General features: G+C 44.7%; 3 protein-coding genes across 3 annotated transcripts; 2 read left to right on the top strand and 1 right to left on the bottom strand.

Annotated features, from left to right (window-relative positions):
* The first annotated feature begins 1444 nt into the window (after positions 1–1444).
* USP30 (ubiquitin specific peptidase 30) lies at positions 1445–5808 on the top strand. Its single transcript, XM_031555979.2, has 3 exons — positions 1445–1583; positions 1755–1863; positions 2911–5808. Exons 1-3 carry the CDS (start codon positions 1466–1468, stop codon positions 3173–3175), a joined length of 492 nt encoding a protein of 163 aa, XP_031411839.2. The 5' UTR covers positions 1445–1465; the 3' UTR covers positions 3176–5808.
* A 680-nt stretch (positions 5809–6488) lies between these two features.
* Positions 6489–8176, bottom strand: ALKBH2 (alkB homolog 2, alpha-ketoglutarate dependent dioxygenase). Its single transcript, XM_003210975.5, has 3 exons — positions 7808–8176; positions 7380–7578; positions 6489–7254 (listed from the first exon to the last, which is right to left on the bottom strand). Exons 1-3 carry the CDS (start codon positions 8022–8024, stop codon positions 6939–6941), a joined length of 732 nt encoding a protein of 243 aa, XP_003211023.1. The 5' UTR covers positions 8025–8176; the 3' UTR covers positions 6489–6938.
* Positions 8177–8212: 36 nt separating this feature from the next.
* UNG (uracil DNA glycosylase) lies at positions 8213–12593 on the top strand. Its single transcript, XM_010720214.4, has 7 exons — positions 8213–8388; positions 8928–9128; positions 9208–9303; positions 9798–9895; positions 10662–10750; positions 10913–11091; positions 11567–12593. Exons 1-7 carry the CDS (start codon positions 8299–8301, stop codon positions 11705–11707), a joined length of 894 nt encoding a protein of 297 aa, XP_010718516.1. The 5' UTR covers positions 8213–8298; the 3' UTR covers positions 11708–12593.
* The last annotated feature ends 82 nt before the right edge of the window (positions 12594–12675 follow it).

Genomic DNA, 12675 nt, shown 5'->3' on the forward strand with positions numbered 1-12675 from the left:
TATTTGCCTGTACTTTGATGATAGAGAGCCAAAATGGATTGTTTGAAACCTAACAGAAATGGCTGCATGTAAACTAGGTTTGTTTTCTAAGAGCTATTTCTGCTCAATTTTGTGTTAAAACATGGATCCATTGGAATAGGCCAACAGCTCTTGAGAGAGGAAAACTGTAGAAGAAATTCAGGTCCCAAGGATAGCTTGGTATGCAGCATGCCAACCTGCAGCAGGATTATTGTTTGTATTTTATACAGGAAGTAATCAAACGTCTGTTTTCCCTTTGATTTCAGATTCAGGCGGAAGGGACTCTGAATGGACAGAGCATAGAAAACCAGAAAACAACATTTGTTAAGCAATTAAAGCTAGGGAAGGTAAGGCAAGCTAACCCTCCAAATCCATTTTTAAATCCTATTAAATAGTAATCTCTTTCTTTGACCTGTTTGCTTAATGTCTACTTCTACTACTTATTACACTTCTCTAATGTTTTCTTAAATAAAAAAAACAAAGCCTTTGTCAAATATTTGTAGACATTGAAGCCTCAGTTCAACAAAGCTCTGAACTCTTTAAGCTAAAGAACGTGAGTACTCTACTGTTATTCAGCAAAACACTTGAGTTTGGCATAGGTGCAGTTTGTTTGTCTTGTGTTAGTTTTTTATTCCCTTGCTAAGTAAAGCAATTGATATATACAGCCTATTTGTAGGCTAATTTGTGCATTTCAAAGTTAAAATATTCTAAACACAGAAGGTTTAAACCAGAGAACGCAGTGCTAAAGAACTGGATTTATATTAGAGGTTCTTACAAGTCTCTTGCTCTGTTATCAGATAATGCAGAGGACAGCAGGGCCATTCATAATAAAATTTCCTTACTGACAAAGGCTGGCCTTGGCATGACTTTGTCTGACAGATATTTATAACTCCTTGACCTTTTTTCCCTGGGTACTCTTACTGTGTGATGCCATTATTTATGGAATATTAGCAAATGCCTGGCAGCAACTTACTGACGCAAATTCCAGTGCTCATTTCTACCTTGCAGACCATCAAGCTAAATGAGATGGGCTTTTTAGGAATGTGTGTGATTTTTCTTTTTTTCCTTCCCCCATTTGGAGTCAATAATTAACATGCTCTATCCTACTGCCTAGTAAGTTATATGGCACTATTAGAAATCTCAGCAGTTGTGTGATTTTTGTCGTGACTCAGAAATAGTATTGCAGTAAGCTTAAATACAGAAATAGCACATAAAGGAATAACAGTTCAGTGATTTAATTCCTTATCTACTGGACTTACCATTCAGTTCCATTAGAATGTTTTTAGCAGCTGTTTCTCTTCACTTAAAATGTATTTTGACTTCTCTTTTGTATGGAACTTTGAAGCTCCCTCAGTGTTTGTGTATCCATCTGCAAAGACTGAGCTGGTCCAACCAAGGGACTCCTCTGAAACGTCACGAACACGTACAGTTCAATGAGTTCCTAATCATGGACATCTACAAATACCACATTCCTGTTCATAAATCAACTCAGAACGATCTGAATCAGAAAAGCTCCGAAGAGACAAAGCCTGGAACAAGGGATGGGATATCAGTAAAACCTTCAGGTATTTACCTGTATTTACCTCTTGTCTTTAGATATCAAGGGACTGTGATATGTAATGAATTAAAATAAGCAAACTACCTTTACATTCTGTGATGACAGACGCTGTAGAAACAGAAGCAGTTAGCAATGCTTGTGGTAGCATTTAAGTTAAATTACCAATTTTGTTTTGCAGATGCAGAACAGACACGTGGTACCAAATCTCTCCTTATGAATGGGGCCTGCTCTTCTTCACTCTTAATGTCCTCGGGAACTTTTCCACTCACTGCATTCCCTGAATGCAGGTAGGTGAGATGTGTACCCTGTCTATATTTCTGTCCATCTGAATTATGTTTTCCTTTACTGTCTTTATCAAAAGGCTGTGTAGTCGTAGAACTTAACATCTATCGTAGTTCCTGTGCAGGAAACTGTTTTCTCTTTTCCTTGCTAATTGTCTTTGGCTCCATTTCTCTCCTACTAAGAAAGGGAGTTTAGCTTATTACAGGGAGAACTTGGAATCTCCTTTTTTTGGTTCAGTATGCAGCAGTCATCCTTCTGGATTGCCATATTCTCATTCATGCTGTTTATCCTACTACCCCTTCTTTGACTTGTAACTATTGCCACGAGAGTTGTTTGGTTTCTTTAAACTCCTGCAAGAAATTCTTACAATATTGGAAAAAAAATCCGTAAGAGTTCTATTTAACAATCTCAATTGCAGCTGCCATGATTCTACTTAATAAATCCAGTCTTGATGCTTATGATGCTGATTTGTTTTTGAGAAAGTTCCCTTCTTTTCAGTCCCGCGGCCAACGTTCCGTTACAGAACTGTTGGTTATTATCCCATAGGGAGCACATTTCCTACAATCACTTTAGGAAATGAGAAGTGAAGAAACACTCTGTGCCAAACATTTGTTATGTAGACAGTTGTAGAGCAAGTCCTTAAAGTATACCTGTAGTTATCTATGGATTACCCACCATAATTTGACCACTTTTAAGAATCACATTTTTCTAGAATAACTTTTCTGTCCAGGAGCAGTGCTGCAAGAACTAAACGCTGGTTTGATGGGAAACATTTGTACACAATTCAGGCAGTTACACTGGGCAAGATGTGGTAGCTGTCTGGTGCATTAAACCTTTAAAATGAATGGTTTGCTTTCTTCAGTAGAATCAGGCAGCACTTAAAATAACAAAAAGACTTAGAATAACAAGAAGTAACTGCAAAGCAGCACGTCTCTTAGAGACAATTACTTGCTCCGGAAAGAGATTGCAGGTCAGGACAAAGCAACTGGAGCTGCTTTAGGTCCACGTGTGACACACAGGTCTGCTGACCCTTTTTCTCCTCTCTCTCTCAGTCCCCCCGTGTACCTGTACCGGCTGATGGCGGTGGTTGTGCACCATGGAGACATGCATTCTGGACACTTTGTGACTTACCGCCGCTCTCCGCCTTCTTCCAAGAGCCCGCTCTCTGTCAGCAATCAGTGGTTATGGATTTCAGATGACACTGTTCGCAAAGCTAGTTTGCAGGAGGTCCTTTCCTCTAGTGCTTACCTGCTGTTCTATGAGCGCGTTCACTCAAGGGTACAGCACCAGAGTTTGGAGTTGAGGCCTGAAGAGTGATTAGGAGAGATGGAGGAGGACAAAAACTGACCAAATTCCTCTGCTGAGATCCACCTTGCACCTCCTGTCTGTTATGCAAATAATCCACCACAGGCCCTTTAACTTTCCCCTCCCTCCATGGCAGCAGCTGGCTCTTGCTGGGAGTAGTTTTGTACCAAAATTAAGCTACCCAAAGTTGGTCATGCAGTCCAAAGTGTATTTGTATTAGATAAGCATTTATTCTGTTCAGTAGTAATTCTGTCAATATCACAGCTCTGAGACAGACATCTCCAAGCAGACTTTCCAAGGCTGTTTTCCATATTCTGAACACACCTATGTTTTCAAGGGGAGATGTGGAACCCTATACACTTCAGTTTCTGAACAAGGGAGCCCCAGGAGCAGTTGTTGGGAAGCTACTGTTGTCAAAGGCAATGATTTAAGAAACAAAGTGCCTTGAGCTTATTTGAATAGATTACCATTGTCTGAGTCCACTGCATGCCAGCTGTGTTCTGAGAGGTGTCTCAAGATGATGGGATGAAAAGAATGACAGCAGATTTCTCCTGATATCCCAGCCAGTGAATAAAACAAGGCCTCCTTACATAACATGCAATGTTATAATAACATACGTGACCAAAAAATTTCCTTCCCTCCCCACTTCTTAATAGCTCAGTTCTCTATATATCATGGAATTATTGATTCAAGCAGCAGTTTCCTTTTTCCAGGAGAAAAGATCAAATTCTTTTATCAATTAAGAGCTGACACCCTGACTTGTTGCTCTGTATCTTTCACTACAGGTGACATGAAAAGATAGAAGTGTTTGCTAACTGTCAATACTGTAATTTTCTTGGTCACTCAAACTGCTGATTACTAATGCTTGTAGTATGGACTACAGCTTTTAATACCATTAACTTTAAGGCTACTGTAATTGGTGTTCTAGATGTGCCCTTCCTATTTTAATGCTAAAAACTGTCATTTGTCATCAGCCTTTTGGATGTTTGTTGTCAGGTTTGCAGCTGAGCATTAGAGCTTACACTGGTTGTGACTGTGAGCTGAGATAAACAGCAACCCAAGCGTCCTTGTAAAATTTGAGCATACAGAAGTGAATCTGGACCAATGGGCACTTGTCTGGTAAGGCAGTCTGCAAATTCTGGTGTCGCTGCATTAGACATGCAGATTTCCATATAAATATAAATTGTACTTTACTGCTCTAGATTGTCTAATGTGTTAAAAATAATAGTATCTCAAAGCATGGATGGAGAAGGAAAAATTAATTTTGACTGCTTTTAAATTATCAGGAATAAAACATGTAGACTATTTTTAGCTCTTTTCTATAATTCTAACTCGGAGGAAAAAAACTCATTCCTCAGACTAGATTTTTCGGTGTAAAACAGCAACTAAGTTTTCAAATAATTACTGTCTTCATAGTTTTTTTAGGTAACTTTGTACCTCATATATTCATACCACTGCCTGAAGCTCTCAGGCGTTCAGAGTTCCTTAAAGAAGTCTCAGAACCAGCTGAAATAATAATAGATGTACAGAATCTGTTTACTACACTCACGTTGTTTCAAAGTAATAATACATAAAACACTCTTTATAAATCTACAGAGATACCAGTTAGTGAGAAGCCTCCCTGTCTAGGCTAGGCTATTGGTAGCATGGTTTTAACTTTTATATGTTAAGTTAGGGAAAAACAACGAGAGGGGAAAAAAAAGGTTGCAAAATGCCAAAAATGTCCTGGCCATTGAGGTGAAATCTAACAGACTTGCAGAAGCTAAGAGGAGAGGAAAACCCCCTGTTCTGATCAGCATGAGAGTGCAGGAGAAGCTCTGTAAAGCATGTTGTTCCAGCAGGGCTACAGTTTGCACCTGAAAGCTTCCAAACGTTTCCACCAGCCAGAGTATATTCTGCAAAGCCTATTCTCAGTAGGGGCTGTTTAGAGGTTTTGTGAAGTTCATCTTCAGATAATTTTGTTTAGGAAGTAGTAATGCTGGAGCTGTCATAACATACACACACCACTGGCTAACAGTCTTAAACCTGTCAGCCCCAAAGCATTGCAAACTTGCACGTTCAGGACTTTGCATAGAACTGCTTTCTGTCGGGTCAGTTTGATCAGAATGGAAGCATAAGTGTGTGACACTGATAACCTGCTCACTTTCATTCTGCTGCAGGTTCACTCTGAAACCTTCCTCAAAGGCTGCAGAGATGAGGGCTGAACAGTCAGCATTTGTTGTAGCTTTTGCTGCTGGGAAGGAGCAGGCAGCCTTGGTTTAGCCCTAGTGTGAGGAAGGAAGCAAGTGACAAAATCTCAGGCCCAGTCCTGTGCTGGACACTCAGCCTACTGTGAGCTCAAAGGCTTCTGCAGATGTTTGCCATCTTTACCTTTTGAAGTCACTGGGCTTCATCCAATATTGTTACTTGTTAGAAGCTTTCATGATGGAAAAGGTGTTAATAAAATGCAGGAGCTTACAAAACATCAGATAAGACCTCTAGGATGACATCTCTGTGTTTGGATAATTCTTGTTTTATTTTGTATATTATTTTAAAGAAGCGTGGTTAGAGTCACAGCACTGCACTGCTGTTTGAAGTTGCATTTTCACTTCAGGGTATTTTTTGTAACTGTACAGTAGCAATAAAAGAACTTAATAGAAAAATAACTGTTCATATCTGCTAATTTCTTCAAGGCCAACCTATCAGATACATACACAGTATATCTGATAGAAGCAGCACTTTACCTTCTCTAGGTGCATTCCTGGGATCCAGGTTCCCAGCAGAGCCCTGCTCTTCACAATAAATACAGAGGATAAGAATTTCCAATTCCAACTTTTCTAAACTGCTGTTCATTCCACAGCCCCAAGAGACTGAAGGCTACTCATTCACATGCTCCTAAGCACAGTTACACAGGGATCAACTCACATTTTTGCTCAGTACTTACCATTGCTTGATTCCTTAAGACCTGGTGGACACTTTGAACGCACTTTCCTCATTTCAGTAGGATGGAGCACGGATGGGAATGGCTTTCAGGTAGTCAGAATGGATTCCCTAGGGATAATTGTTTAGAAAAACAGGTACTCTCAGAAGTGATAGCTTTTCACACTGTGTTGCCCATATAAAACATATTCCCCTGAGAGTCACCTTATGCTCTCTGGTTTCTGCACAGAGGACTGAGTGAAGAAGAGGTACCTCTGATGTCTTTCTGTCCCACCACACCGCTGCCCACAAGACCCCACACAAGCAGAGGAGGCAAAGCAGCAGAGAAATAGATGCACACAAATCATAGTGACTGTAAAGCATACTGCACTCACTGCATTAATATCTTAGCAATCACCTTCTCATGTCAGTCTCATTTGTGTTTTATTTAAATAAAACCAAGCAAGCTGTAGCTCCAAGACAGTGTCACCCATTGAATATCATCAGCTTACAGGCTCACTCTAAATGATTACACCTCACGCTTTATGGTATTTATAAACTATCTCACTATTTCAAGGATGTAGAATATTTTGGACTTTCTAAAAAAGTGGCTATAATTAAGATTAGGTGAGAACAAATTTCATCCTGACCAAAACAAGAGTATTACTCGATAATAAGTGGTGTATCAGCAACTGTTTACTGAAAGTATTCCTGGCTTTTAAGATCAGTAGCTGCAGAATTTATTAGCAAGTTACCAAGCATGCTATCTTCTGGTTTAATGCCTTGGATCATCAAACACAGCTTGATTGAGAAACTGACAGCTATATTGAGGACGAAAACTTCCGTATTCAGGGTCTATGGACCAGGTGCTTCATTGCTATCTCACTTTTTTGTCAACAACCATCATTTTCCGAAATGTCAGATTGATTCTTGGAGCAAGCACTCTCCTGCGGATGGGCAGGCTGTGGTACCAGTACACGTTAGTGGGGTACTTCATCATCAGCAGGCTGCCATGGGCTAGCTGCAGTCTGATGGGCTTAATGTGCCGTGTTGCATTCTTCCCTCTGGAATCACAGTGCCTGAAAACAAAGTCTCTGCAGGCTCCAAAGGTCACTGATGCAATAGGGCTGCGTGGAACCAGCTCCTTCTCATCATCTCGATGTTCACCTATGTGGTCCTCGCCGTCTTTATATCTATAAACAGAATAATTAGTTCACCTGTCAGTCCAGCAAATGAATGTCAAACTACTCCTTGGTGATCTATCAGTACACCAAGCAATAGGAATGAGCTGCTTGATGTGACTGGAAGTCAGACATACCTGTTAATAACAACAAAATTAAAAGTATGTCCTGTTTCCAAAACAAGGCGATCTCTGATGTGATTGAGAACTGGGATCCACGGCTTAGGAGAGAAGGTGACACCTGAGTAAGTGTATGTTAACTCAGGGTCTCCGTAGGTTACCTGCTTTCTGGGGATGTTATGCCACTTGCCAAACACATGCAACTTCGTCTGTTCACCTGTTTAAACAAGATGGATCAAAATTAACTCAGTATTCTTCACTCAGAGAGCAGCGACGCCCTGGCAGTGCCGCCCAGAACTGTGGTGCCCCATCCCTGGAGGTGCCCGAGGCCATGGATGGGCCCTGGGGGCAGCCAGCACACGGCAGGGCTGGGGGGGCTTTGGGATCCCTTCCAACCCAATCACGTTGATTCTAAAGGATCAGACCCTCCCCCTCGGCTGCTTTACCTTCGAAGTACTCCACCTCCTTTTCCAGCTGCTGGAAGATCTCGTCAGCCTCGGCCCGGCCGAAGAGCAGACGGTACTCGAGGCTCAGGCCCTGGGCGCGGATCTCCTGACTGGGCTGTGAAGGATGAGGCAGGCCGCCCGCCGCCTCCTCCAACCGGGGCCTCTTGCCATCACCCTCGGGTTCCTCAGCAGAACGTTTAACCACGAATCTGTCCATGCGCAAAGCGGGTAATACGTAGGACGGTACCCGTGCGGGGCGGGCGCTGAGGAACGGCCCCCCCTGAAGGAGCGACCGAAGGCGCGAATTCCCCAATCCCTCCGTACCGGAAGCAGTGCGCACGCGCCTGCCTAAGCCCCGCCCCCTGCCGCCACCAGGCCCCGCCCCCGGCGCCTGCGCGAGCTTTTGGCGCCAAATCGTACCCCCGCCCCCTTCGACCACCTTCTCGCGCCGGTCCCGCCGCTGTCGCCTTCCCTCCGGCACTGCCGCAGCTATGATCGGGCAGAAGACGCTGCATTGCTTCTTCAGCACCGCGCCGTCGAGGAAACGCAGCCGCTCCCCAGAGCCTGGCGGTGGTACTGAGGTAACTGTGTGGTGGAGGCTATAGGGGTAGAGGAGCGTTCGGGACGCTGGAAGTGGCTGAGGGCTGCGCAGGGCACTGGAGGCTGGTGAGGTGGGGGTTGCTGAGAGCTGTTGGCTGTTGAAGCGCTGGTGTGGGGAGTGCGGTGCTAGCGGCCGTTGGGAGCTGCTTCCAAAAGCCCGCGGTTCTGCACGCTTGACTGAGCAACAAATAACATCCAATAGGCGCTGCAGGCTTGATTACGTCACGATTGCTAGGCAGACTAGCATACCGCTCCCGTCGAGAGCCAATAGAAATAAGCAGATTTTTTTACGCTGGCCAATGGGAGAGTGCGGGATCAGAGCCGCGCTTGTGGGCGGGCCCTCTTAGGGCGCGGTGACCAATCGGGACAGGTCTGTCGCTGTTTTGCCGCGAAAAAGACGCGTGTGTTGTGGGGAGGGGCGGATTGTGGCATGGCGGTCTCAGGGCTGCTGCTCGGCAAGCGGCTGGGCCGCGCCTCTCTGCGCCCGTTCTGCAGCTGTCTCTTCTCTCGCCGTTTGCAGGACGATGCCGCTAAGAGGCTGAAGACCTTGGATCATGAAGCGGGCAGGGCCTCAGCGCTGAGCCCTGAGCAGCTGGAGCGGATGCGCAGGAACAAAGAGTTGGCACTGCGGCGGCTGAACGAGCGCAGCGTTCCTCCGGGCTTCGGGGAGAGCTGGCGGCGGCAGCTGGCGGCGGAGTTCACCAAGCCCTACTTCGTGGACGTGAGTGTCTAGGGCTGACCCCGAACCGTGCTGCTGCCCCAGTGCTACCCCTGCACTGATCCCCCTGTTCTGCTTGCAGCTGATGGCATTCGTGGCCGAGGAGAGGAAGAAACACACGGTGTACCCGCCCCCGGAGCAGGTCTTCACTTGGACACAGATGTGTGACATCAGAGATGTGAGTAGGGTGGGGGTGGTTTGGATTAGAAGTCCGTTAGGGGTGGGGCTCATGGAAGGGTGGGGCTTGATTTGGAGTCTTGTGCATCTTGGGTTTTCTCGTATCTAATGAACTGTAATACAGAAATATGTATGGTAGTGTTTAAGGGAATGCGTTGCTAATAAGCTGTGTGTGTAGCCATCAGTTTCACAGTGAATGTGGCATAGAATTCAAAACTCAGAAAGCTTCTTTGGAAACATTCATCAAGTGGATTGTGTAAACTTTGGTCTTTTGCATTCAAAGCACTTCCGCAATCTTGGCAGCACAGTTGTGGTGTTAGCCTCTGGTAGGGGCTGTTTCTTAACTTGAATATAATGTCACTGATTGAAAGGCAGTTACTGGGTTTTTTTTGTCTGTATTTGTTCTAGGATAGAGCCTGTATGCAAGCTTTTCTTTTGTTTCCATTTTTTGGGAAACAGTAATATGATTCAGTACTAATTAAGGTCTGCTTCCAGGTAAAAGTTGTAATTTTGGGACAAGATCCTTATCACGGACCTAATCAAGCTCATGGGCTCTGTTTCAGTGTCCAGAAACCTGTTCCACCTCCCCCCAGGTATGGCAGTACCCACCTTACAAAATTCCTTTCTTTAACAAATTATTTTTGGTTCTTTTACTCACACCTGTGAGATAATTAATGAGATACTACAGGTGTGCTTTACCTAGCAGAAACATCTTAAAGACACAGATCATTTTCTGTAGGTTTTATTCTCAAGAATGTGCTGCAAACAAGTGTTATTTTAAATGATTAGATGGGACTCAGTGCAGTCCTTGTTTAGGGGAAGAGCAGTGAGTGATGCTGTCTGCTCTTATCTATAAATGAGTATCTTTAATGGCACAGGTCTGTCTTGTGCTGATTGTCTGCAGTGAGTTTTTGACACTTGAGTGCTGCTAGAAGTGCTTGTATGATTAGGAGTTGAGTAATGAATGGAAAGGCAAAGGTGTAACTTACCCAGGAGGAATAATAGGAACTTAAATAGAAACTGGACAAAGACTTTCAGATCATAGAGGGGTTTGAGTTGGAACCCCAAAGGCCACCTGTTCCCACTGCCTGCAGTGCACAGGGATACCCACAGCTCCAGCAGTGCTCACAGCCCCGTCCCCTGAGCGTGGCTGTGTGCAGGGATGGGGCACCACCACCTCTCTGGGCAACCTGTGCCTTGCTGTCCTCAGAGTAAGCAACTTATTTGTATCCAATCTAAAAGTCTAATAAATAAAATATATCTGAGATACATTAGCTTGTTTGAGTGTCTAAATACCAAATTGTTTGTCTGTCCCAGGTGCATAGTTCATAATCTTTTGTCTTTCTCCCATGATCTCAGTCTGGAAAATATTTACAAAGAACTGTCCACTGATATTGAAGACTTCACCCATCCTGGTCACGGTGATCTGACTGGCTGGGCCAAGCAGGGTAAGGCATCCTAAAAATCAGATCTGTGGTTGGGCACAGCCTATCCGTAAAGCAAAATCAATTCTGGTCGCCCTAGCAAGTACCTTGGGATGAAAATATTCCTATGATTTCTTCTCAAGGGAAGCAGAAGGCAGCTAACCTGTAGCTTTGTTTGTGTGCTAGGTGTGCTCCTGCTCAACGCTGTCCTCACGGTGCGAGCCCACCAAGCCACGTCCCACAAGGAGAAGGGCTGGGAGCAGTTCACAGATGTGGTGGTCTCCTGGCTGAACAAGAACCTGCATGGAGTTGTTTTCATGCTGTGGGGAGCTTATGCGCAGAGGAAGGGCAGCTCTATTGACAGGGTATGGGGTCGTGCAGTGGCTCACTAATGTTTTTAGTTAAGGGGTGGACGCTAGAGGGTGCTTTCTTCACAGGGTTGTGTTTTAGTCCCTGCTTGAACTCTGCTGCTGCCAAACTTGATTGCCCTTTTGTTTAGCTTGGTCTTTGCCAGAGTTAAGCAACAAAAGTGGAGCAAGAGTAATGTTCTGTTGTGAGAAGAGCCTCCAGCTGATGGCAGAGCTGGTATTTCTAGGAAAAATCTCATGAATAAGTGTTGTTAGGATAACAGCAACTGAAAAATGGGCTGGGAGTTATTGCTTCTGTGCAGCCTGCCCTCAGTGGGATAAAAGTCTCTGCCTTTATGGCTGAGTTCTTCAGCCCTCCTTTCTTGGTCTGATGACTGAGGAAATGCGGAGAGGAAATTAAACAACGTGGGGCAGCCAGCCTTGTCCCTGAAAGTGCAGAGATCTAACGAGCTGTTTCCTTCACCCTTCACAGAAACGCCACCACGTCCTGCAGACGGTTCACCCTTCCCCTCTTTCTGTGAACAGAGGGTTTTTTGGCTGCCGGCATTTCTCCAAGACAAACGAGCTCCTAAAGAAGTCTGGCAAGAAGCCCATTGATTGGAGAGCGCTCTGAGCTGTGAGCATCAGCTCTGGGGCCAGATGGGTGCAAACAGCCCCTGTTGGAAGGGCTGTCTGGTTTCTGAGAAACTTCTGCTGACCTGAGGATTGTCCTTGGATGTCAATCAAGGAACAAAAGGCCTAACTCTAAGAGATTTGGGGTTTTTTCCAGAGCAAATTGAATGACTTATCTGCTTTTGGAAGGGATCTCAGCCTGGCTTGAGGCAAAGGAAAACAGTTTCATGTTAATTTGTTTGGTTTTTATGCTGGGAACATTTTTTGAGGGCCTTGCGAAGGGGTGTGAATTCTTGCAGGTGAAGCTGCTGCTGCTGTACATTGCCTGCCTTGCTTCTCCCTTCTCCCCTGCATCCTGCTGTACAAATCTGTGTTTCTTAGTGGGGGGAGTGGAACTGGAGTCCCTGGTCCCCACTGGAGCCAAGACTGACTTAAAAGCAATGCACCATCAGACTTTATCTGGTGCCTCACTGAGGTTTCAGGATTAACCAGATGAGCTCCATGATACTGAGGGAGGTTCCTGCAGATCTCACTGCCACTTCCAGCAGATACCTGTCCATCAAGCTGCCAAGTGATGGGCTGAATGTTTCAGAATATTTACGATCTTAAATCTTAATACAGCGATACTTCTGTGCTCTGCCTTCATAGGAGAAAATTATTTGTTCTGGTGGCCAGAAATCTGTTGGCTCTTCCTGGCTGAATGTGAGAGCTCTGGGTGTCCAGTCCTGCTTTGTTTCTGTGCTTTCTTTTAATGAAAGTGCTTTGTTTAAAAGTCGTTTTTTAAACCTTGTATTTGCTCCAGGAGGTGGCACTAGTTGGTGGAGCTTCCTTCATATCTGTTTGGGTTTGGTGTGTTGTTTTTTTTTAAATAAAAATCCTCTTCTTTACATTGTGCTGTGATCTTCCAGGGCTGGAAATGAGCAGAGGAGTGGGTGGTGGGGCTGATGGCACAGGGACGGCAGCAGCAGC

This window comes from Meleagris gallopavo, chromosome 17, assembly GCF_905368555.1.
Source record: "Meleagris gallopavo chromosome 17, MGAL_WU_HG_1.1, whole genome shotgun sequence".
Classification (NCBI taxonomy): domain Eukaryota; kingdom Metazoa; phylum Chordata; class Aves; order Galliformes; family Phasianidae; genus Meleagris; species Meleagris gallopavo.